The sequence below is a fragment of the Lepus europaeus genome, chromosome 2 (genome assembly GCF_033115175.1).
Source record: "Lepus europaeus isolate LE1 chromosome 2, mLepTim1.pri, whole genome shotgun sequence".
NCBI classification, from domain to species: domain Eukaryota; kingdom Metazoa; phylum Chordata; class Mammalia; order Lagomorpha; family Leporidae; genus Lepus; species Lepus europaeus.
This window is the reverse complement of record NC_084828.1, coordinates 55,399,105-55,426,081: the sequence shown is the minus strand read 5'-3', so window position 1 is coordinate 55,426,081 and position 26,977 is coordinate 55,399,105. Positions and strand designations below refer to the sequence as shown.

The 26,977-nt window shown below is 40.8% G+C and overlaps 1 protein-coding gene across 31 annotated transcripts in view; it reads left to right on the top strand.

The window, feature by feature from the left end:
- Positions 1-26,977, top strand: part of ABI3BP (ABI family member 3 binding protein) — a 298,516-nt gene that overhangs the window by 141,866 nt on the left and 129,673 nt on the right. For all 31 annotated transcript variants that reach the window (XM_062207047.1, XM_062207032.1, XM_062207040.1 and 28 more), the window contains exons 5-9: positions 3,260-3,441; positions 3,939-3,994; positions 20,857-20,905; positions 21,470-21,541; positions 22,216-22,308. In XM_062207047.1, coding sequence (XP_062063031.1) covers positions 3,260-3,441; positions 3,939-3,994; positions 20,857-20,905; positions 21,470-21,541; positions 22,216-22,308 — 452 coding nt within the window. The remainder of the gene's footprint in view (positions 1-3,259; positions 3,442-3,938; positions 3,995-20,856; positions 20,906-21,469; positions 21,542-22,215; positions 22,309-26,977) is intronic.

The following is a 26,977-nucleotide window of genomic DNA, read 5'->3' as shown; positions in this document are numbered from 1 at the left end:
GCATTTTAGAGTGTCAGTTTCTTCTTCATAAAAAAAAATTGAACATTACTTTTAAAATACTTTCCATGGGATGAAAAGGGTTAAATGTGTACAATTGTAAAACTACAATAATTAGCACTTATAAAATTATACTTATGTTCTACCCTATGTATACTTGGAAGAGAATGACAGTCTAGTGTCTTTCCAGCTTTCATTTTTCAAAGTAGCAAATAACAGAATTGAGAATTCTGGGATCCTTTCAGGTTGTTGCTGCATAGACTCCAATTTTAATGAGAAATTTAAAAACCTAAGCACACATTGAAATTTTTTTCCTGTTATCCATAAATTTTTCAAAATCTAAACAGCCAATGTTAGAAATGTTGTCTGAGTTGATTGAAGTATGTGATATACTAAGAAACTTGAAACGGGGCTGGCGTTTGATGCAGTGGTTAAAATACCACTTGGGATGCTTGCATTCCACATCAAGAGTTCCAGGTTTGCAGTCCCAGCTCCACTCCTGAGTCCAATTTCCTGCTAACGTGCACCCTGGCAGGCAGTGGATGATGGCTTAAATACGTTGGGCCCTGCCAATCACATGGAAACTCAGGCGGATTTTCCAGCTCCTAGCTTCAGTCTGGCCCAGCCCAGGTTGTTATGGGCATTTGAAAAGTGAACCAGTAAAGGTTGATGAAAAAGGCAGCAGAGAGCAGTGTGCACAAGATTTGGAGGACACAATTGTAGGGTGAATGTATCATTCCAACCCTTCAGTTAGGCTGGGATAATTCAATATGATGTTGCAGGTTAAAAAAAAAAAACTTTGAAATTTGTAAAAGAGATAATAGCTAACATATATTGAACTGCAACTTACTGTGATACATGCACTGTTCTAAGCAACAAATTCTTTCAGTTTCTGTTTGCTATGAAAAGTCTTAATTTCACCTTCATTCACAAATGAGAACTTTGCAGGATATAATATTCTGGGCTGGCAGTTTTTCTCTCTTGGTACCTGGGCTATATCTCGCCATTCCCTTCTAGCTTGTAGGCTTTCTGATGAGAAGTCTGCTGTGAGTCTAATTGGAGATCCTCTGAGAGTAATCTGACGTTTCTCTCTTGCACCTTTTAGAATCTTTTCTTTATGTTTCACTGTGGTGAGTTTGATTACAACATGTCGTGGTGAGGATCTCTTTTGGTCATGTTTATTAGGGGTTCTATAAGCTTCCTGTACTAAGATGCCTTTGTCCTTCTCCAGACCTGGGAAATTTTCTGCTAGTATCTCACTGAAAATGCCTTCTAATCCTTTCTTCCTCTCCATGCCTTCAGGAACTCCTAGAACCCGAATATTAGGTTTTTTAATAGTATCCTGTAGATTCCCGACAATATTTTTTAGATTTCTAATTTCTTCTTCTTTTCTTTGGTTTGACTGTTTCCTTTTCTGTTCTCTGTCTTCTAAGTCTGATATTCTCTCTTCTGCTTTGCCCATTCTGTTTTTAAGACTCTCTAATGTGTTTGTTATTTGATCTATTGAATTCTTCATTTCATTGTGGTTTTTTGTCACTATCACAGTTTCATGTTCTACTAGTTGTTTCATTTCATTTTGATTCCTCCTTAATATTTCATTTTCACGAGAGAGATTTTCTATCTTGTCCATTAAGGATTTCTGTAGTTCAAGAATTTGTTTTGAGAACTTCTTAATGTTCTTATCAATTTTTTGAGATCCGCTTCTTGCATTTCTTTTATCTCATCATCTTCATAATCTTGAATTGGGGTGTCTTTTTCATTTGGGGGCATCATAGTGTCTTCCTTGTTCTTGTTACCTCGGTTTTTACGTTTGTTGTTTGGCATGTTGGAGATATTTGGTTTCTTCACTGTGGTGTTTTTTTCTTGTTACACTATGGCTCTATATTAAGTGGACTGTCTGCTTTCGGTGGAGCCTTAGAGGCTTGAGATGAGTGTGGCCTGAGAGCTGTGTTTGGTTCCTCAGGGTTGAGGGTGTGTCAAAGATGACACTCCCAGGTTAGGCGTGGTAAATCTCTCTTTCTTTCTTTCTTTTTTTGATTCAAAAGGGAAGTAATTCCGCACAGCTGAACGTAATTGGAGGTAGTTAGCAGGCGAATGATATACCCATAGGAGCCAGAGATTGGAAGCTCTTTCCCAAGGACCACACGGAATCTCTGCTGCCCTCAGTGTGGGCTCCAATTCTCCTGCAGTCTCCCACTGGATTGCCAAGTTAGATGCTCCCCCCAGAGTCAGGTGTTTCTGCTAGGCTCAGGGCCGGTGCAGACCTGAGGTCACCCTGCTTATGACGTATGTCCAAAATGGCGCCTGTTCTTTGTCTTGCTCGCCTTTGAGGGGTGAGCGGAGAGAGAGAAACTCGTGTCCGTATCGGTCACTTTTTTTTTTTCCTCTCTTCTAGTTAGCTTGGTGAACTTTTCCCCACAGAGTTTCAAGCCTCGTTCCCTCTAGTCTCCTCTTTCTGCTTGCCCGCTGGTGTCTCAGGCTATTGAGTTTCGGCTCACCTCGCGTTCCGGCGCTGGTGCGTTGAGTCTGCCGCTGGTGTCCCGAACTTGGGCTTCCACGATCTCCACGCAGGTCCACTGTGAATCACTAGTTCCGGAAGAGTTTCCTCTGCTGTTTCTTCCCCTACTCTTCCTTGACCCTGCAGTATCTCCACTTTTATTAACCTGTGTGTCTTGCTGAACTATCAATGTGCTCCCTTCCTATTCCACCATCTTGCCGCTCTGTTCTAAGCAATTTAAATCTCGTTTTACTTCTCTCTAAAATCTGAATTGGGTACTCTCATATCCATTTCAGAAATGAAGAAGCTGACTCAGTAAAGAAATTGTTATTGCAATTTAAACCTTGACACTATGTCCAAAGAGCCTACAATATTAACCACTGCACTGAATATAATGGCTATATTATATTCAGTTATGCAATGGTTTGTCTTAAAAAAATAAATGTTGTGAGCATATTTAGGTTGACTAGAAAATTAAGGGAAAAGTTCGGATGATACCCAAATATCCCCCATCTGCTTGACTCTCACACACAACCCTCCTCACTATGGACATCCCCTCACCACAATGGAACATTTGTTTCAACCAATGAAAAAAAAAAAGAAAAAGAAAAGTGAACCAGTTGATGGATCTATCTATCTGTTTGGCTTTTTCTCTGTATCTCTCTTTCAAATCAATAAAGAAATTTTAAAACTGTTTTTATAGCTTGAGATAATATTCTGAATTGTCCTGTGACTTTAAAGCACTATGTTTCTATTATTCAACAGATTTTATACAATTCGCTATAGAGAAAAGGATAAGGAAAAGAAATGGGTTTTTCAAATCTGCCCAGCCACGGAAACAATTGTGGAAAATCTAAAACCCAACACAGTGTATGAATTTGGAGTGAAAGACAATGTGGAAGGTGGGATTTGGAGTAAGATTTTCAATCACAAGACGATTGTTGGAAGTAAGTACCTGGAACTGTGCTTCAGGAAGCTTTATAAAACTTTTTCTTTTCTATTTACCAACTTTTTAATCATTTCATTTGTAAGAGTTCATCTCCATGCTCACCATTTCATGAAATATAAACAATAGGTTATTGAATATCGATATTGCAGAATATTTTGATAAGTGTTTTTAATTAAGTGATTATCTTTGACGCTTCCATTGCTATGCTATTGTAAAATTTTAAAATCAATCCCTGACTTGTGAATAACTGCCAAAAAAATACTGTTCAGAATGGAAAACTGGGCCTGCAAAAGTGGACATAAAGAGTTGAGGAAGCCCTGAGCTTCCTTGCAGTTATCCCTGCATTAAAACTTCACTGGAATTGATCGGTATTTGAGATGACAGTATTTATGCCTAGGTTAGAGAACATGAGTCATAGTTATCTTTACAATAATTAGTTAACGTGGTGTAGGAGCAAGAAGAATAAAATAAAGTCCTTTCCTCTTGCCTTTTCAGGTAAAAGCAAAGTAAATGGGAAAATCCAAAGTACTTATGACCAAATCCACACGGTGGTATGTACCAGTTTGTTGACAAAAACGTTTTTAGAAATTGTGTCTGCCTTGTATCTTATATAAGAAAATGATCCTACTATGAAGTATAGAAACTGGATTAACTGACTAGCTTCAGGGCATTGAATACAGTACTTAATCTATTAGAAATTAGTTTCTTTTTCTGAAAATGAGGGGTGGAAGTATGATAACAGATAATCTCTAATTTATTTGGAGTTTTTAAGATTCTGAGACTCAATATAGTTACTCTAGTGTTCCAGTACTCTGTGTTTTGCAATTATGCTTATATTTTGTGGATTGTTTTATAATGTTTCAAGAGATTTGGTACATGCTTTGCAAATATTGCTACTGTTCATATCTTTCTATTTTCCTTCATTCCCTACTTAAAAGAATCAACCCTTCTCACAGTGATGAGACAACTGGTTTGGTTTTTGTCAGGTGGCAAACCTCTGTTCAGTTCAATAAATGTTTGTGTGCGTGAGCCAAATATTTCCCACACTAGACACTCTTCTCTTTCCCTTCAATAGTTTAATGCATCAGACTGTCTCTTCTTCCACTTTCCAGTCTCAGGAATCATGTGAGTTTTGTACCCCCTGGTATAAATGGAAACCATTGTGTCAGCCATCGAAGTTTGCATTTCAAATCACATACCTAATTATAAGAAGAAAATGATTTTGTCACTAACCAGTTGCTGAGGTGCTTTAGTGAGAATGGGGAGATTTGGTGCTGGCTTTGGCCCTGTGTCTTGGAAATATCCTACAAGCAAAGATAATTCATTGGTGCAAATTTATTCTCTTGTATGTGTGATGTATGTGGATGGACTTCTCTTTATGCCAAATCAAACAATTCACAAAATATCCCAATGATCATGTAACCCAGTCTAGAGGGAAAAATGTCATACCTACCTCATCGGGATTAAGAAAAAGATTCTTTTTAAGGACAGAATATGCTCTTGAGTGAAATAGAATTGACTGGGAATTAGTTCTGATAGAAAATGTTTTTGTGATTTCAATTGGTAGAAAACTATGTTCATTTTAATAATTATACTCCCCTGTGAAAACTTCAGAACACTGTTTCTGTTTTCTAAACATTTTCATTATAAAACTAGAATCATACTGTATATGAAATTTAGTACCATGCTGTTTTCACTTAAATATGGCATAGCCATTTTTCATGTATTTAAAAGCTCTTAAACATAATTTTAATTGCTGCATGTGTACATAACCTACATTCACTATTATCTACTAAATCAGTTTCCAACTTGTAGGTATTCATTTCTAATATTTTTAAATTAAGATAGCAGTGAACACAAATCATGGTTCACGTTTCTGATTGTTTCCTTAAAAATAAATACTTAAAAGGCAGATTAACAGCTTAGGTTATTAATATTTTTAAAAGTTACTAATATTAATGGTCAAATTTCATCCTAGAAAATTTTTAGCAATTTACATTATTTACTTATTATTTATTTATTTATTTATTTATTTGAAAGTCAAAATTAGAGGGAGAGACAGAGAAATCTTCCATATGCTGTTTCATCTTCAAATTGGCCACAATGACCAGGCTGAAGCTAGGAGTCAGGAGCTTTATTCAGGTCTCCCACATGGATGCAAGGGGCCAAGCACTTGGGCCATCTTCCACTGCTTTCCCAGGCGCATTAGCAGGGAGCTTGATTGGAAGTGGAGCAGCTGGGACATGAACTGGTGCCCATGTGGGATGCCTATAATGCAGATTGCAGCTTAACTAGCTATGCCACAGCACTGGTCCCAGCAGTTTACAATCTTGACAACAAAGTATTAGAGTTTTTATTGCTCTAGAACTCTGGTTGTCAGTTCTATGTATTTCCATTGCTAAAGTTTTGGCTAATGTAATATTTAAAATGGTTATTTTACACTTAAATTTCTTTGCCTGAAGGAGTACTTTCTTCACTTGTTTATTAGCCATTTGTATTTCCCATTTAATGACCTTTAGTTGCAGATTTGATTATTGGGTGTTTCATGTGTTTTTTTAAATTAAGTAGTATAAAAATTTTATAGATTAAATAATTTCACCCTTTGTGATATCATCTAGAAACATTTTTCTCACATTTGTTATCGGTTAATTTTTATGGGAATTTTTTAAACGGGCAAGTCTTGAAATACACTTAACCAAATTAGTAGACTTTTCCATTGTCATATTTTCAATTGCATTATGTTTTGGAAAGCCTTTCCCTATCCAGAGAGCAGTTAAATCGCTGTCTAGTTTTGTAAATGGCTTAAGTTTATAATAATTAAACTCAATGTGAATTTTATTTTGCTATGATATGTAGTAAGATCGTATATTTATGAACTATGTATTTTTTCCAAACCAATTGGCCTAGTTCCAGGTACTACTGAATTGTACCATTCTGCAAGGGTCCTTTGGCTTTCTCTTAAATCCAACCAGTGCAGAACAGAGTAAATAGAGCTGCTCTTTCATCCTCTTCTAGAACAATTCTCATTCTTTGTTGTGAGCGGTTTCCTAGGGAGCATATCTTATCTCCTTCCCCCTTGGCTGTCATGCTTAATCTTTCATGTGACTCAAAGTCATTTCACCCTTTTAGTTATCATAACCCAATTACTTGTGCTTTTTTCTTTTTGGTAGAATATTTCATTTATGGTGAGTTACTCAGCAAGATTGGGAAAGATGACTGATGCTCAGTTCCCAGGGGATTTAATTTCTTTTTCCTCATCATAAACAGTCATGAAAGGAAGGGCTAGGAAGCAACTTCCCGTGTCTTTGACACAGAGCCACACATTTTATCACCTCAAGCTGTGAGGCGGAGTATCCCCAACGTCAGCCAGCTCTGATGAACTGTGCTTACAAATTCTTGGTTATTTCCAAAGGAAAGCCCAAATTCATTGAAGAGATATTTTAAGGCTTTTTTCTGAAGTTTTCTTAATACTGCCTTCTGGACAGCAGAAAAATGTCTCCTGAACCAACATCTGTGCTCTTGGGCACCTCTGGGACACAGGAAAGCTGAAAACAACCCACTTGGGATTATCTGTGGCCATTTTATATAGACTACATGAAGTTGTTTTCTTCAAATTGATTTGATAATTTAGAGATGTGTTTAATCCATATGAAATCTAAATCCAGATTATTGACCCCCATCTCCTCTCTGAGACTGATCTTAGAAGGCAGTATTTCTTTTTTTTTTTTAAATTATTAAACTTTTATTAAAGAATATAAATTTTCAAAGTACAGCTTATGGGTTACAATGGCTTCCCCCCTCCCATAACTTCCCTCCCACCCACAACGCTCCCCTTTCCCGCTCCCTCTTCCCTTCCAATCACATCAAGATTCATTTTCAATTCTCTTTATATACAGAAGATCAGTTTAATATATATTAGGTAAAGATTTCAACAGTTTGCCCCCATATAGCAACACAAAGTGAAAAAAATACTGTTGGAGTACTAGTTATAGCATTAAATAAGAGTGTACAGCACATTAAAGACAGAGATCCTACATAATTTTTTTTTAAATTAATTAATTTTCTATGCCATTTCCAATTTAACACCAGGGTTTTTTTTTTTTTTAATTTCCAATTATCTTGATATACAGAAGATCGATTCAGTATATAATTAGTAAAGATCTCATCAGTTTGTACCCACGCAGAAACACAAAGTGTAAAAATACTGTTTCAGTGTTGGACCTCTCAGTTGCAGAGATGCCCACTTGCTTGGGAGGACGCCCAAAGATCCAGACTCCAGACCAGTTGATGCAAAAAGCACGAGGTTTTTATTGAACGTTTGCGCAAACGGGCCCCCACCTCAGGCAGTGAGGAGCCCTGAGCGGCAGTTTCACACAGGTTATATAGGCAACGAATTAGCATATTCCTAATGCGCATGCGTAGGATTGGTCAGTTCAGAGGGACAATTAGCATACCGGAGAATGCTGAGGGAGAGTGCTGAGGGAGAGTGCTGAGGGAGAGTGCTGAGGGAGAGTGCTGAGGGAGAGTGCTGAGGGAGAGTGCTGAGGGAGAGTGCTGAGGGAGAGTGCTGAGGGAGAGTGCTGAGGGAACGTGCTGAGGGAGAGTGCTGAGGGAGAGTGCTGAGGGAGAGTGCTGAGGGAACGTGCTGAGGGAACGTGCTGAGGGAACGTGCTGAGGGAACGTGCTGAGGGAGAGTGCTGAGGGAGAGTGCTGAGGGAACGTGCTGAGGGAGAGTGCTGAGGGAACGTGCTGAGGGAACGTGCTGAGGGAGAGTGCCTAGAGACTCTCCGAAGGGGAGTGGCAGCTCTGCTCTGGGCATGCCTAGAGGTTCTCTGAAGGGGATTGACTTTTCCTTCCCAGAGAACGTCCTGCCCGCTGGACTCTGGGGAACATCTAACCTCTTAAGAAGCCCCTGATATTTGCCCAGGCCTAGTTTCTTGTCCCTCTCCCCCATAAGGGTCCTTCATTCCCTCCTTTTCTTTTTGCAAAGATTTTAATCCTAAAATCTATTGGACCGGCCTGGGGAGAGCCTGCCTCACTGGAGGGAGGGAACTCTGTTCTTGCTGGACTGGGTTGGGTTCCACGTTAACAATTGTGGAGCATGGGGATTGGAAAAACAATGGGGAAAGGCCAGGAACATCACAAATATTAAACAGTTTTTGAAAGTCTTAGCTTGAGTGGGTTCTGAGTGCGCTGGAGCTTCCATTTGGCTGGTCTATCCGGATCCTCGGGGCCCTGGGGAGGTGGTGCTCGCTTCACGTGTGAGGCGTGGACCCAAGCAGCGATTCTGTCGACCTTGAGAGCGGTGGGAGATGTCAACAGCACAGTGAAGGGGCCTTTCCACCGGGGCTCTAGAGTCTTAGATTGGTGCCTTCGGACATACACAGGGTCTCCGATTTGGAAAGGATGTGGGATGGTTGTCGTCTTGGGTTGGTAGGCTGCTGCAAGAGGTTTCCAGACCTGGTTCTGGATGATCTGGAGCGCTCTCAACCGGGCCTGTAATTTAGGGGCATCGGCAACGGATGCAAGGTCAAGCAAGCCTGCTACTGGTGGGGGCCCTCCATAAAGGATTTCGTATGGTGTCAGCCTGCAATGAGAGGGCGTGTTTCGGACCCGGAACAACACCATAGGGAGGAGTTGGACCCAGTCTTTAACGCCAGTCTCCAACGCTAATTTGGTCAAGGTCTCTTTAATTGTTCTGTTCATTCTTTCTACCTGTCCTGAACTTTGGGGTCTATAGGCACAGTGCAATTTCCAATTTATGCCTAATGCTTTGGCCACCAACTGACTTACCTGGGAGACAAACGCTGGGCCGTTGTCGGACCCGATTACCTTAGGCAAGCCGAACCGGGGGAAGATCTCCTCTATGATCTTCTTGACGACCACCCGGGCGGTTTCCCGTTTTGTGGGGAATGCCTCAGTCCATCCGGAGAAGGTGTCTACAAAAACTAGAAGATACTTATTCCCATAACTGCCCGGCCTTATCTCAGTGAAATCGACCTCCCAGTTGATCCCTGGTCGGTCTCCTCTTAACCTAGCTCCCTCCGGGAGCTTGAGGTGTCTGGCATTTACCTTGGCACACGGAACACAGGATTCAGTCACCTGCTGGACTAAAGAGTCAAGTCGTCTTTGACCCAGTGTCCTTTTTCTTTACAATAGGCACATTGATCTCTTTCCACCCGAGGCTTTCGCTTGTCTCCCAAGTCCCTATTCTGTCCTGGTCTACTCCTTTCTGTATCCTGCACTACGGTGGCCAAAATTCTACTAAGCTCTCGATTACGTCTTTTGTCTCTTTTGTCTTCCCTTTCCTCCTGCTCCTTGCGGATCCTTTCCTCCTTCTCCTCTCGGGTCTCCCTTTTGTTGTAAATCTTTTCTGCCTCCTTCATTAAATCTTGTATAGTATACCCCTGAAGCCCCTCTAGCCGCTGCAATTTATTGCGAATGTCCGACGCTGACTGTCCTATAAAGGACATGATTACATCTCCCTGCCGGTCCTCTGCCAGGGGGTCAAACGGGGTGTACACACGGTAGGCTTCCATTAATCTTTCTAGGAAGCCTGCCGGCGTTTCCTCAGCCCCCTGCACTACTGCACGTACCTTGGCCAAATTGGTGGGGCGCTTTCCAGCCCCTCTGAGACCCGCAAGGAGATTCTGGCGGTAAAGACGAAGTCGCTCCCTACCAGCAACGGTGGTGTAGTCCCAATCAGGACGGGTTAAGGGAAACGCCTCCTCGATTTCGTTTGGCAGTAGGGTCGGTCGGCCATCTGCTCCAGGGACGTTTTTCCGTGCCTCAAGGTAGACACGCTGCTTTTCCTCAGTAGTGAGGAGGGTCTGCAGAAGCTGCCTACAATCATCCCAGGTGGGCTGATGAGTCAATAAAATTGACTCGATCAGCCCAGTCAGAGCCTGGGGGTCCTGAGAGAAAGAGGGGTTATGGGTTTTCCAATTGTAAAGATCGGAAGCAGAAAATGGCCAGTACTGCATCTGGCCAGCCACCGAACGAAGAGGAAAGGCCTGTGAAGTCCAGACGCTTCCCGAGCCCCCTGCCTGCCCCCGACGGAGGCGCAGGCGGCTGGAGGGCGGGGAAGGCGCTGAGACTTCTTCCCCTGCCCTCGTGGAATCAGGGGATGGTGCAGAAGGTTGCACATCCCGCTCTGGTTGTTGTGGGGGTTCCTGCGGGGGAGCAGGCTGGCCGGGAAGATAGGGTGGGGGAGAGTCAAAGAGCAGAAAGTCCTGATCAGCCGGAAGAACCGGTGGCTTGTCAGGTTTTGGATCTCGAATCTCCTTCAGAGGGTATAGGGAGGAGGTTGGCACAACCGGGATAGGAGGAGGGGGTATCGGGGAGGAAGGTATTAAAGGAGTTGGGGATGGCCGAGGAAGGGGTAACGGGGTCCGTATGGGCTCCGTCGGGAAGGAGAAGGGTTTTATCCAGGGAGGGGGGTTACGTGAAAGATCCTCCCACGTGGTAATGTAGGGCACCTGATCAGGGTGTCCATTGGATCCTGGCTGAAAGACTCGCGCCTTAATCTGTAAAATAATATCGAGGTTAAAAGTGCCGTTCCTTGGCCAGCCGACCTCGAAGGCCGGCCACTCTGAGGAACAGAATTTTGCCCATCGTTTCCTTTTAACCTCCACTGAGAGGTGGCGCGTGCGTTCTCGAACGTCCTTCCAGTGATCTAGAGTGAGACTTAAAGGGGTGGTTATTTGTTGACCCATGGGTGCAAAGATTTCAGCCCAAACAAAAAGAACAGCCAATACACAGACACATACAGTAAACAAGACAAACCGCGCGGCACCAGCTCTAGGACAAATCGACAATGCTACCTCAGATGGGAAGAGCCGCTTGGCCAGGCTTTTCCCGGGAAGGAGGGAGACTTGGTCCCTGACCTTCCTCCAGACCATTCCAGGCATGTCAAACCAAGCAAAAAGAATAGCCAACAAAAACCGCGCAGCAACAGACCTACGACAAATCGAACGCTATTGCGCTATTTTTGGGAGCGGCTGCCTGACCAGCCCTCCCCGGGAAGGAGGGAGACTTGGTCTCCGACCCACCTCCAGACCACCCCGGGAGCGTCTTCCGGGGGAACGGACCGAGGGTTTCCCCTACTGGTCTCACAAACCGGAGCGTCCTCCAGGAACGGACCAGGGGTTGCTGGGCACGCCTGCCTCCCCCACTGGTCTCACAGAGTCAGGTACTGGCCAGTCAGAACACTCAAGACGAAGAACAACAAACAGAAAACACTTAATCATACCTCCAACTGGTTCACAGGGAATGGGTCTGAGGGCGACCTAAAATCCCCGTACAGGCCACCAAATGTTGGACCTCTCAGTTGCAGAGATGCCCACTTGCTTGGGAGGACGCCCAAAGATCCAGACTCCAGACCAGTTGATGCAAAAAGCACGAGGTTTTTATTGAACGTTTGCGCAAACGGGCCCCCACCTCAGGCAGTGAGGAGCCCTGAGCGGCAGTTTCACACAGGTTATATAGGCAATGAATTAGCATATTCCTAATGCGCATGCGTAGGATTGGTCAGTTCAGAGGGACAATTAGCATACCGGAGAATGCTGAGGGAACGTGCTGAGGGAACGTGCTGAGGGAACGTGCTGAGGGAGAGTGCCTAGAGATTCTCCGAAGGGGAGTGGCAGCTCTGCTCTGGGCATGCCTAGAGGTTCTCTGAAGGGGATTGACTTTTCCTTCCCAGAGAACGTCCTGCCCGCTGGACTCTGGGGAACATCTAACCTCTTAAGAAGCCCCTGATATTTGCCCAGGCCTAGTTTCTTGTCCCTCTCCCCCATAAGGGTCCTTCATCAGTACTAGTTATAGCATCACTGCACATTAGACAACACATTAAGGACAGAGCTCACACGGGATGTAAGTACACAGTGACTTCTGTTGCTGACTTAACAATTTGACACTCCTGTTCATGGCGTCAGTAATCTCCCTAGGCTCTAGTCATGAGTTGCCAGGGCTATGGAAGCCTTTAGAGTTCGCTGACTTTGATCTTATTCCGATAGGGTCATAGTCAAAGTGGAAGTTCTCTCCTCCCTTCAGAGAAAGGTACTTCAGAAGGCAGTATTTCAAGAGGTAGGAAATTCTAATCTGAGATGTTTTATTTTCAGAATTTCAAGCAGAAATCCTATTGAAAAATGTCTTCATTCATATATACATGATTATACGTAAACCTTATAAGCAAAAACCACTTAATACCTTCCAAAAAGAGGCATGTATTTCAAATGGAAAAGCAATTTGAACTTTAGGTTAAAAATTGGAATATTCAGTGCAGGCCCTCTCATCCAAATTGTTTTGTTGTATGTTGTAATTCATGTATCTAGATATGCATTCTGGCAAGCCCCTGTGTAGCTATGTCAGGGACACAGAGCAGGGGTCTTTTGTCAATATCTAATGCCTCTATCTCTTCGGTTGGTAAATACAGTCTGCTTTCCACATCCATAGGTTCAGCAACCACAAATGGGTTCAACCAAACTCAGATTAAAATGATTTGTGTCTGTACAAAAATAAGTACATACTGTTTTCCCTTATTCTCTAAACAGAATAACTATTTGCACAGCATTTACACTATATTCTTTCAAATATGTAGGCAGGTAGGCATAAGTTCCAGGCAAACACTGTGCTATTTTATACAAGGGACTTGAGCATCCAAAGATGTTGGGGATCTTTGAACCTGTCCCCCATGAAATCTGAGGAACAGCTGTGCTTTCAATATTGTCCTCCTCCCTGTTGAACTCTTTTTACTTGTAGGGTTAACCTTATGAGTATAAAGTTAACTGAAAATAGATCTTTATAGAATATGTGTGTGTATATATATATATATATATATATATATATATATATATATATGAATGGGAATAGGAGAGGGAAGAAGAGTGGGAGTGCTGGTGAGAGGGAAGATAGGATGAGAAGAATCACTATGTTCCTAAATTTGTGTATATGAAATGCATAGTTTGTATACCTTAAATAAAATTTTTTTAAAAAGGAAAATCGGAGAAAGGGAGCAAAGTTGTGGTATGATATAAATTGTATCACATGAGATTCTTAAGAAGAAAAAAGACTGATCATGATACTTGTGCTATTTTTTTCCATTTTAAAAGTCTACCACATTCTTTTTATGAAAGTAGAACCTAATGTCTGCAATTGGGTTTTATTATTTCGGAAAATACTGGCTAAAAATTGAACACACTATATGTTTAACTTAACTAGTTCACTAAATGATCAATTTTGAAATGTGCATCATTTATTTATAGATCTGAGAATGCAAATGCAATTATTTGATCCAAATCACTCCAAATTGGTTTTCTTCTGAAATCTGACCCCTCTTCACCCTTTTTCTTCCATCAGAAATCCACCCATATTTTAAGAAAGCCACATTTGGTTTTTAGCAAAACAGTAGTGGTGCCAATTTTTAAACTCTCACAGTAATCAGATGAGTAACATAAGTAGAGACAATTATGTTTATGGTCCCCACCACACCTTATAAATATATTAAACATTTTTCCATTCTCAGAAATTTTTGTCTCGAGAACAAACTTGAAATGTTTATGCAGGCAATTTATTTCATCAGAGGTATATGTCTGATTTCTCCCCACATGAACAGAAATTTGAAGACTTTTGCAAGTGGATTTTCGATTTTTAAACATATATTCAACTGAATCAATGCATTTTCTTAACTTTCATTAGAACAACCTAAAAGGAGTCAAAACTGGACTCTAACATGCCTGAGTTTTTATGTGGTTTGGCTCTTCAGTCACCAAAATCTGATTTTTGAGCAGCCCTGAGCCACTCCCCAAGCTGACAGTTTCTTGTCATTTCCCAGCCTAAAAAGTTAAATCTACAGAGTATTCTGACACCACAGAACTAGCAATGGACAGCCTTCAGAAACCAGCACCCTGTACTATCACTGATTTTTTGTATCAATAGAAAGCACAATACAGAGCGTGTGATTGCTGCTGCTGTGGTTGTTCCTAAATCAGTGTGGCCTTTCCCTCGCCACAATGAAACAGCACTCTAAATCTGTCTCCAGAGATATCGCCCTCTGCTGCATTCCCCACACTGTGTCTTAGGGCCTGGAGGCTCAGCAACAACCACCCCAGAAACATGGTAAAGTGAATTCTCTGAACCAATCACTCTGCTCAAGATATAGTACGGCATGGTTCTTAAGGGACAGGATATATGAAAATTCAGGAAAAGAATAATATATCTCAGGGGGCCAGCAATTGTGGCTCAAGTTAAGGCACTGCCTGTAATGCCTGTATTTGTATCAGAGTGCTGGTTCAAGTCCTGGCTGCTCTGTTTCAGATCCAGATTCCTGCTAATGTACCTGGGAAGACATCCCAAGTACATGGGACCCTACTACCCACCTGTGAGACCTGGATGGAGCTCCAGGCTCCTGGCTTTGGCCTGGCCCAGCCCTGCCTCTCTGGGCATTTGGGTAGTAAACTAGCAGATAGAAGAAGATTCATTCATATTCATTCATTCACTCATTCATTCTCTCTCTCTCTCTCTCTCTCACTCTCTCTCACTCTCTCTCACACACACACACACACACACACCCTTTCCAATAAATCTTTTAAAAGTTAATAACATGTCTTACTGAACAGGAAAGGAAAGAAAAATGCTCACTTCCTTGCATACAATAAGTATTTGAAAAATATTTGCTAAATGAAAGGGAGAGGAAAGAGAACTGTGGAAGGAAGTAGTGATGGAAGTTTGAATTGAGTATAGAGATCAATAAGCTATGGGGGAAAAGAGCAAGGAAATGGCCAAAGAAAATCAGTGCCAGGGTGGTGGCTGTGGACCGCAGTATTGTGCCAAGATCATATCACCTATAACTGCAAGAGCCTGCAGGGCTTCCACTGCCTTGCTCCCACCCCCGGGGTCCACGACCTCCACACCTGTCACTAGAACACACTTCAGTAAATGTTCATAATTTAGGACAGAAAGGGCAAGGGTATTTTCTGAAACTGTTGCACAGTAAGATCAGTTAGAACTGGGCTGTAATTGGTTTAGCAGTGTTTTCTTTTTTTTTTTTTTTTTTTTTGACAGGCAGAGTGGACAGTGAGAGAGAGAGAGAGAGACAGAGAGAAAGGTCTTCCTTTTTGCCGTTGGTTCACCCTCCAATGGCCGCCGCGGTTGGCGCGCTGCGGCTGGCGCACCGCACTGATCAGATGGCAGGAGCCAGGGGCTTATCCTGGTCTCCCATGGGGTGCAGGACCCAAGCACTTGGGCCATCCTCCACTGCACTCCCGGGCCATAGCTGTGAGCTGGCCTGGAAGAGGGGCAACCGGGACAGAATCTGGTGCCCCGACTGGAACTAGAACCCGGTGTGCCGGCGCCGCAAGGCAGAGGATTAGCCTAGTGAGCCGCGGCGCCGGCGCTAGCAGTGTTTTTTTGAAAGTTATCACAGCACTTTATTTTGCGTGAGTCAGGCTAGCAGACTTTTCCCTACACTTTTGTTTTATACACGGAAAGGATTCATACTGGGATTTCTGGATGGGCGTGGTAGAGCCTTTGGCAGAGACGTTGAGGATTTTCCTGATACCCTTCAAAATTTATAGAGACACAGCTCTTTGCTCATCATTCCAGTTCTGTATCTTAGGATTGTAGATTAGGCAAGACAATTATGAGGAAAAAAATTGCATTCTGAAAGTAAATGATTCCTTATTTCTGGCAGCACATATTGTACATATATTCTTGTCATCATCTTAATAAAACATTAGTCTGTACCAAAGTAAGAATTCACAACAAATTTTGTTCTGTTCATGAGAAGAGTGGAACATTTTCCATTAGTCCTTGTCAAAAAAATTGCTTGGAATAAGTTATTACAGCAAAGGAAATAAAAATTGGTGTAATCCAATTCAAAGGCAATCAACATAGCAACATGTAGGCACATCTGCCATAATGTGTTAAGAGTCTGAAAGTCTTCTTCAAACATTCACTAAATGACGGAACTCATAGGGCAAATAGAGGACAGGCCATTCAAAAGGCTTTGTAGCTATAACCACAGACCTAATAAAAATGATTATTGGTACCTGGAAAGAGAAAGTGGCTCCCCTGCCAGGCACTCCCATGTGGTTAGAGATTGCCACACCAGGCATTTCAAACTCATATGTCCAACTCACGAAAGTAAGGAGTAGGATGGTAGTTGCCAGGGGCTGGGGAAGGCTATTCAGCCAGGCCAGAGAGGGAATGAGATGTTGATCAAATGGCATGGAGTTTCAGTAGGGCAAGGGAAATAAGTATCTGAGAGTTATGGCACAGCAGAGTAGAAGAGTGAACAGAGTTACTGATAGTGTACAAATACTATATAGTTAAAAATTGCTGGGGCTGGCACTGTGGCATAGCAGGTAAAGCCGCCGCCTGCATTGCCGGCATCCCATATGGGCGCCGGTTAAAGACCCAGCTGCTCCTCTTCCCATCCAGCTCTCTGCTATGGCCTGGGAAAGCAGTAGAAGATGGCCCAAGTCCTTGGGCCTTGTACCCACGTGGAAGACCAGGAAGAAGCTCCTGGCTTTGGATTGGCACAGCTCTGGCTGTTGTGGCCATCTAGGGAGTGAACCAATGAATGGAAGACCTGTCTGTCTGTCTGTCTCTCTCTCTCTCTCTCTCTCTGCCTCTCCTTCTCTATGTGTGTAACTGACTTTCAAGTAAAGTAAATAAATATTAAAAATAGCTATGATTTAAATTGTAAGTTTCTAATCACAAAGGATCAGTGGAGCTATGGATATGTGAGTTAGTTTGTCTTAAGAATTCTTACATTTTATGAGAATACATCAAAAAGTTAGCGAAAATGAAATTAAGAGTTCCTTTTGGTGCAAAAAAAAAATTTGGAAAGCCATGTGTAATGTTTTCATAATAGGCATTTTCCATGAACTTTTTGAAAACCTCTTATACTTACATCAGAATTTCACATTACCCTATCAACATATATACAGTGATGAAAAAGCTAAAATGTGAATGTCTAAAATGTTTACAATAAAAGTTATTTTAAAACATTTCTCAAAAGTGATTGAGACTGTATGCTGGACACCCTTTCACTAGAGAGGTAGACGGTGCAGGTGGATGGGAGGCAGGGGCTGCTATTAATGTGGGTGCTGCGAGGGACCTGACTGTCCTCTCTGGGGAAAGTTCCAAGTCAGATCCTCAAATTTCATTTTCTTCTAGTGAAGTTGAGAAGTACCTGCCTCCTAGTGCAATCCTGAGAGAGTTTTTCTTTCCTACTGGAACTTACTCTATTCCTACTCTACCCTTTCCTGGAGAAAGTCTTGTCTGAATTATATTTATGTCATTCCCCTATTTATCAGTTGTCTGCGAGCTGACTTGCAGGATGGAAGCACATGTGGTCATTCAACAGGCTGCAGGTTAAAATAATGTTCCTATGTCATAAAGGTAGTTTGTCTTTGTAAAGAACTTGTCAGATTTTGAAAGGCACACAAAATAAGATTAATATCAACTTATTAAAAATTACTGTTCAAAAATACATTGATTTGTTTCCTTCTGGTCTTTTGTCTATGGTTACTTGTTATAAAACTGGCTTTTACTGTGGATGCTAATTGGTATCCTATGTATTTATGGTGTTTATATTTTTCCAATTTATAAAATAGAGGTTAAGAAATTTTGAACTATAGTCTGACAAAACTTCTACTTTTGGGTAATGAGGTTGTTTAAAATTGTGATAATAAACATCTTGTGTCTTAAATTCTTCAGGCTAGGTTGTTAAGAAAATTACTGGATTAATGAATACAGGTATCCCTTTAAAAACAATATTATGATAGTAAATGTTTTTATGGATTTTAATTAACCATAAGAACTTTAATACATGAAGAAAATATCGACAGTAAACTTGATATTATTCCCTTCTTTATCATGGGCATACAATTTATTAAAATGATAGCATCAACTATAAATGCTTATTTGGTAACTGTAATGCATTCAACACGTCCCTGACCTGCAGATTCAATACATCTCAAGCATCAATGGATCTGGTATAGGGAGCATTTGTATCATGTTTATGGGTTAATCCAAGTATCAGAATTCAGTGCCACTGCCCTGTAAATTCAACTCGAATTCCGTGTGTGTGTGTGTGTGTGTACGTGTATATATATACCGTCCTTTTCTTCAACTGTCTCCATCTGTCTCTGTCTTATCCTTGTCCTGATGGTTAGGTCCACCAGTGACTCAACTTTAGACTGATCTTTAGTACCAGTTCTAGCTACTCCATAACATTAAACCTTCTTGTGCAACTCCTGAGGGACTTTGGTTGAATGGAGGAAGCATAGTTCTCTGGGAAGCGCCCTTGTATATAAGTCTATTCAGCCTGGTAAAGAGTATAGGCTTTCAGGTATGAAATGTCTGGATCCTAGTCTTGGCTCTGCCTTCCTGGGAAGTAAGCACTCAGTGTCTGGATCTCGGGATAGTCAGGTGTCTGTAGTAACAACAGCAGTAAGCGTGTATACTGAAACACTGCTGTTTACTCAGCTTAAAATATGTGTCTTTTTTTGCAGGGGAAAGCAACATAGCAAGGTTTATTAGGGTAGAGACATCCGTAAGAACGGATGGGCACCTCTCCAGACAGGATCTGAGAGAGAGTGCCCAGTCACCCAGACTAGGGGAGAGCAAGGTTACGTGGTTGACTGGAGAGAATACACCTGGGCAGGCCAGGTAGGCGGCTCAGCAAAGAGGCAGAGGGCTGAGCGCACAGTCCGGTTGAGGCCAGGGTTTTTAAGGGATCAGTCTTGCCTTCAGACCTCTTTTCCTCCTGGAACAAAGGACTTTTTGGATGTAAATACGAAAAATTCCTTTCTGAGCCCCCCTCCCCCCCACAAGTTATCAGACAGGGGAAGCCTGGTTGGCATCGGCCAGCCCTAGGGGAAGGATGGTTATTGGGTAGAAGGGGCAGGACGTTTGAAGTGCAGATACTGGGCTGCACCTGGAAGGTTATCGGGATGACTTTGAGATGCAGATGCTGGACCTAAATGTCAATTCCTTAGGCCTTTGTCACACACACATAAGCTCATTTCTGACTTCCTACCTCACATTCCCCCCTCAAGAGAGAAATACCCATAATTCTTTTTGGGATAAATGGATGGAGTTCCGTCTTCTGTAGTTACTTGAAAGCTGACATATGGGCGTCAAGATGGATATGAGTATTTCCTCTTGCAATCTGTCCTATGGTGTGCGGCAGTAGCCTTGGAAAGACTGTCCTGCTAGGTCCAGAGGGCTTCTCAGGTCGTCCAATGGAATGGGCTGGAAGCCTTGTCTGATGACCATTTGGAGTTCGACAGCTTTTATTCCATTCCTCCGTGCTTGTGTCTCCCCGTCACTCCCAGAGTGCACTGGGAATGGCGGGGCAGTTTCAGTGGCTTCAGCAGCAGCTGGGTCTCTCTCTCCAGCACTGGTGCAGAGGATCTCAGCAGCTAGAGTCCCTGCTCTCCACGCAGGTCCACGCTGTCCCTCTAGTTATGGAAGAGTTTCCTCTGCTGTTTTTTCCCTATCTCTTCCAAGACTACCCTATCTCCTCTTTTATTAATCTGTCTTCTCCCAGATTATCAGAAAGCTCCCTCCCTATTCCACCATCATGGCCCCCTCCCCAAAAGATGTATCTTAGCATCATTTTGAGAGGGAATGTAAAGACAGATCCTATATTCAATGAAAATATAGTAGTATTCAAGAGTTCTAAAGAAAGTACTTCTGCCAAACCTTTGGATATTTAGGGGAGAAACAAATTGAATCCAATAAGATAGAGGCAGATGTATGAGGTGACTTCAAAGATTCATGGAAAAATTGAATGAAAAGGTGATGATGTTTTGGTGCAAAGCTTTTTTGAATCCATGTAAAATTTTGTTATAATATGCATTTTCATGAACTTTTTGAAGACCTCTTGGCATGCATGATGTCAGCGGTTTTTGCACAGGGGTAGACATTTGGTCTAGCGGTTAAGACAATGCTTGGATGCCCACATCCTATATCAGAGTGCCTGGAATCGAGGCTGACTTCACTCCTAATTCCAGCTTCCTACTAATGCTCACCCTGGGAGGCGTCAGGCTATGGCTCAAGTAGTTGGATCCCTGCCAACCCACATGGGAGACATGAATTGAGTTCTCAGCTTCAACCTGGCCCAGCCTTAGTTGTGGTCATTTGGGGAAATACAGACAATCCTTTCTCTCTACCCCTCTCCTCCTCCTCACACTCCTCCTTCTTCTCCTTTCAAATAAAGTGAAAATAATGTTTTTAAAATTTTTTCAGCAAAAGACCTGTCCTACAACTATTAGGGCAGTGTCACAGGAGACTTAATTGAAAACAACAAAAGGCTACTTCAAGTTTTCAACTTCTCTGATAAATTTTTTAAGCAATAAAGTTAATACTAACTTGAAAGTTGACTTTCTCTCCCTTTTTTCAGCCAGCATATGTCCCAAAGAAGCTAATCCCAATAACAGTCATCAAGCAAGGTAATTTGTTTGCTCTGGGTATGGGCTTAGAACTATTTTTAAAGGACTTTTTAAAAGTAATAAAGTCTAGTGTAGCACGTGCTGTTTCAATTTTTCTAATTGCTGGTTTACTGAAAAAGTTCAAAGGAACTATTGTCTAGTAAATTAGAAGTTAATAGATAATTCTGGAATTCATACCAATATGCCAAATGTTAGGCAAGTTACACTGGTCAGAAACTTGGGGACAAAACTCTTAATTTTAAAAAGTCAGTTAAGTACATGGGCTTTTGTCAAGGTTAAGTTAGCATAAATAGGAAAAAATATTAATATAGAATATTTGCATTAATGAAAATATAGACTGTGATCTAGTGGTCACTATAGGGGAAGTAAAGAAGCCCAGGTTCCAAGTTGTGATGTCTTATTTCATGTCAGTATCCAGTTGATTTTGTTTTGGCTTCTAGTTTTTCAAATTATTAAAATTAATCCATTACTTCCAGAAAGTATCTTAGTGCAAGAGAAGGAACCCTTAAATGACTCTTTGTGGCTTTTTCCCCTATTACACTATTGTCTTTTATATTTCCACAGTGATTCAGAATGTTACTCACAGGGCTTCAACTAAATCCCCAGAAAGGACTCCCCTGGGAGGAACCATATTAGGTGAGTCAACCTTGAAATCTCATACCTGGGTTAAACAAGTCTGGCTTTTGATGATAGGGCACTTGATGGAGTTTTACCCCACAGGCAGTTCTATTACATTGATATTGATTCATTTCATCTCATTGTTTAACAGCCTGACTTAGGTCCATTCCAGGCTAGGAGCCAAGAAACTACCTTTCTTGTGGTGTGTTAAGGAAATAGTTAAATGTGTTCATATGAAACACTAAAATGTGTATATCTTAAATAAAAATTTTTTAAAAGACCAAACAAAAAAGAAATAGCTATGGCATTTTCCCAGTGGGAATGAAGGTGACTGTCTTACCTGCCCCATGGATCATTTGCAGTTTTGAGGGAGTGTTTCTCTTGTTTAACTGCTCTTAAAAATCATCATTTATGATATTTTTTGTTCACCACACATTTTAAACATTTTATAATTTTTGAGTTTATGTATTAAAAACAGACCAATACAGTAGCTGAAATCTATATATGAAAAATGCTTTATTTAGAAAGTGCTGTCATATTTTTTCCAACATTTTAAAATTGAGTTAAAATTGACTAGACAAAGTTTTTATCAGTGCTATGCTTCATAGTTTCTAGTGCTTATCCCATAAGCTTTATTTTATCCAATGGTGCATTTTCTTATCCTGGCCTTACTAGTATATATTTCCTTACAGTCCACCTTATTATTCCTGGTCTTAATGAAACTGCTGTAAAACTTCCTATGTCCATAATGTTGGAGATTTCAGATGCAATCAAGGCGCAACTCGGTAAGCAGCTAATTTTTATATTTGAACTTTGTTATGACTGAATACTAGCATTGATATTCTTGGGATTGGAAATGAGTTGAGGCTCTCAAGGTGAAGAATAGAGAAACAGAGGCTGGAAAGTTGGAGGTATTCGAACTACATATAAGAAAATAAATTGACATGTGTAAAAGAAGAGTGAGTATTTATCAAATTATTCAAAATATACTCAGTAATATAGGTATAATTTTTAAATAGAGAAATTATTCTAAATTATACTATGTAATCACCAAATATTTTCATATGACAAGTGTATTTCTAGTTTAAGAAATCTCCATACTGCCTTAATTTACATTCTCACAGTGTTTAAGAGTTCCCCTTTCTCCATATCCTTGACAGTTTTTGTTGCTTTTTGCTTTTTGGGTAATAGCCATTCTGACAGGGGTGATATGATATCTTACTGTGGTTTGAATTTGCATTTCCCTGGGGGCTAGTGCTACTGAGCATTTTTTCACATATTGGTTGGTCATTTCTATTTATTCTTTTGAGAACTGTCTGTTCACATCCTTTGCCCATTTCTTGATTTCCTATGTTTTCTGTTATTTTTATTGAGAAATGGTTTGTAAAGGTCAGGTCTATTTGAATTGTCATTTGTTTGAGATTGATATTGCTTCAATATGATTTCAGTATTGAAAAAACATAATAACAAAAAGGTAGTCAAGTCCACTTAAATGAGACCTGGGAATAATTGTAGTAGTAACAAGGCTGAGTTGGTTCATGCAACTGAGAAGCAAGTCAGGTGCTGAACTGTACAACCTCTGAGGATCTCAAACTTAATAGAGCATCAGAGACACCTGGAAGGCTCTTGTGCACAGAGACTGCTAGACTCACCGCCAGAGTTACTGATTCAGTTGCTCTGGGGTAGGGCCTCAGAATTGCATTTCTAATAAGTTTCCAAGTAACACTGATGCTACTGGTCCAGAGACCACACTTTGAGAGCCACTTCTGAGAACCTGTACCATTTTTGGAGAATATCTGGAGCTTTTGATACATATGGTAAGAAACAGCATGGTGCACTGGAAATTAAAACTTTAAAAGACAGAATGTTCTCCCTGAGTAAGTACTGGCTATGAGCTTCAACTTTTAATATACAATTGAATCTTCCCTTTGTATGGTTGAAAAAACGGAGCCCCAAGCCATAGTTTGATAACATTCATTCAGTAAATACTTCTCAAACATTTTCATGTTTTCGGAAACTGAGTTTTTGCAGGGGAGTTATAATGGTGAATTACATAGACGTGGTACCTGTCCGTACTGGGAAGAAAAATTAAGTTGAAGCTTTCTCTATTTTGGTTGAGAGAGGGAAGAAATGACAAGATATAACAAAAAGGATTTTTTACTCCAATAAATACTGTGAGAGATGATAGAGTGAGTTCTAAAGAGGCAAATTGTTGAGTCAGCCCAGGCTCTCTGTGGCCTGTGTCTTATAGAGCATGCATTCTGATGAGTGGCTCCTATTAAGCAGCTGCTGGTGAGGCGCAGACCTCAGAAACCATCAACCCAGTTACCTCTTCCAGATTCTTCATCTCTGGAGAAGGAATTTGACTCAGTCATTTAGATGCCTTCACCCCATATCTGAGTACCTGATTCAAGTCCCGGCTACTCCATTTCCAACCCACTTTCCTGCTAACCTGCACCCTAGGAGGCAGCAGGTGATGGCTAAAAGACTTGTGTCCCTGTGTGAGAGACCCAGATTGGATTCCAGGCTCCTGGCTTCAGTGTGGCCCAGCCCAGGCTATTGGGGATTTTGGGGGAATGAACTGGGCTATTGAGGTGGGGGACTGTGAGGAGTAAACATACAGATGGAAGATCTATCTATATCTCTCTCCCCCCCACCCATGAAAAAAACAAGTGTTCAATCTAATGAGGTACCAAATTTTTAATGTCTATTTTTTCAATTTTTCTTCTTTGGGGAGGCAGGGCAAGGCCAGCTGTTGAGAAGTTCTGTCCACACAATTCCAAGTGACTTAATTTTTAGAAGTGAGGGAGGAAGAAATTGTCATTTCTCTTTGTGTTTTTCAATATCCAGACATTTTATATAAGGAATTAATGGGATAAAAATGTTTTTATAATTTTTTGTTTGTTTGATGTGAGGCAATGAGATTATAAGAGTTTTAAAAGATGAACTCTTAAGTTCTCCTTAGGAGTTAATTTTGAGAAACTCCCAGAAGGAAGAGAAGGAAAGCCTTAAATAGATAGAAAAATTCTTAACTGGGAACTGTTAGATCTAACAACTTTAGAAAAATTCTTAAGATTTATGTAGCACCATCTTACTAAAATAGGAAAATGATTCCCAATATATCTCTGTGATTGTGTGTATTTCTTTTTGCTGTAAAATCGTCATGCCCATCAGTTGTCAAGTGAGTTACCTCCATGAATGTAAATAAGTGTCTCTGAACTGGATTTTCTGAATTTGTACGTTGCACTTGGTCACTTCCCTTCTAGCTACAAAAGCCTTGTGACTCAGCCATACCTTACATCAGTGTGGTGTTGCCAGGAACCTTCCAAAGTAATGTTTCTCATTGAACCTGTGTTTGGAAGAATCAAAGGTCAAGACTCTTGGACTCATGTGTTCTCTGCCCAGAAAATATATTTCATACCTTGTGCCTGAGAAAGACTTATTTGGAAAGGGGGAAAAGAAGAACCTTTCAAAAATAATTTCCAGTATACAACACAGTATTATAACTATAATTCTCTCATTGGACCTTAGATTTCTAGGCATTGTTTCTGTATGTCTGAGACTTTTTACCCGTGGTCCTATATTTCCCCGTCTCCTACTCCCACTCTACTGTGCTTTATTCACCATGGATCTCACTTTATTTAATGAAAATCCATACAAAAGTGAAACCATGTAGTATATTTCTTTCTATGCCTGGCTTGTTTCACTTAGCAAATGAGGAGATTTCACAAAGTTCATAAAAAATGAAATTAAAATATAAATTCATTTTGATGCAAAAAAATTTAAATCCATGCATAGTTTTTTTGTTTTGTAAAGCACATTTTATGTGAACTCTTTGAGGTTCCTTCCTAATGTCCTTCAGTTTTGCCCATGTTGTCACAAGTGGCAGGATTTTCCCCTTTTCTAAAGCTGAACGAAGCTGTCTTAATGAGGTTCTTATTCCATTTCCTCTACTGGGCATATACCCAGTAGAAGGCTTGCTAAGTCATATGGTTGTTCTCTTCTAAATTTTTGAGGAACCATAATACTGTTTTCTATAATGGGTGCACTAATTTACATTCTGTATAGGAATTCCCTTTCTGGGGCCAGTGTTGTGGCATAATGGATAAAGCCACTTTCTGCAGTGCCAGCATCCATATGGGTATAGGTTCAAATCCTGGCTGCTCCACTTTCAATCCAGCTCCCTGCTCATGGGAGGGCAGTGAAGGATGGCCCACGTGCTTGTGCCCCTGCACCCACTTGGGAGACCAAGAAGAAGCTCCTGGCTTTGGACTGGCCCAGCTCTGGCCATTGCAGCTATTTAAGGAGGGAACCAGTAAATGGAAGATCTCTCTGTCTCTTTCCTCCTCTCTTTAACACTGCCTTTCAAATAAATAAATACATCTGAAAAAAATATAAAAAGAATTCCCCTTTCTGCACAGCCTCACCAACACTTGTTATTGCTTGAGTATTTTTGGTAATAGCCATCCTAACAAGAGGGAAATGATATTTTATTACAGTTTTAATTTCATTTTCCTAACAGTGATATTGAGCACTTTTTCATGTAGCTGTTGACCGTATCTCTGGAAAAATGACTGTTTGGGTTCTTTGCCCTTTTCTTGATAAGATTATTAAGTTTTTGAGGCAGCTGCCTTTGTTATTAAGTTGTATGTGTTACTTATACAAAGGAATTTCAAAAAGTTTGTGGAAAATTGAATTAAAGGATAAGTTATATTGGTGCAAAAGGTTCTGAAATCTAGGCAACAAGTCACAGAAAGTGTATACTATAGTAAAAAAAATCTATAACCAAAGAAGAAAATTTTGCACAAAAACATACATCTTTTAATTCTATTTTCCATGAGCTTTTTGAAGTACTTTCATAAATTTCAGACATTTCATCTTTATGAAATACATGGTTTTCAAATATTTTCTACCTATTCATAGCTGCCTTTTTATTTTGTTGATTGTTTACTATGTGGAAACTTTTTTTTTTTTTTTTTAGAATAGTGTAGGCAAAACTGTTCTTTATACTACCAAGGGAGAAATAAAATTTTCTGAAGTTAATTATTCTTCAATTTAGAAAAGTCATATTTTTTGAGGGAGTCAATCCTAAAAATAATATCCCCATTCCAGCAAAGCCCATCACGGGACATCAAGAGATGTAATAGCTTTTGTTCTAAGAACACATGGTGTGAATAATGAGAGAAGTAAACAAGAAAGCTAGGATTACACAGATTTCCCAGGGACATACAAAGGGCTTGCCAAATTCAAGACTTAATCTGCCAAAAATTAGAGGGAAGAACTGTGTTAAAAAAAAAAAATGATACAGAAGAATAACAGAGCAAATGGACTTCCCTGGATTTGAGGCCTTGTGCTCATGGCATTTTTCTCTCCTATCGCCAAGAGTACACTTGTGTACAGACAGTTTAAGTGAATGCTTAGGGACTGAAATGAAATACCAAGAGTCTTCCATTC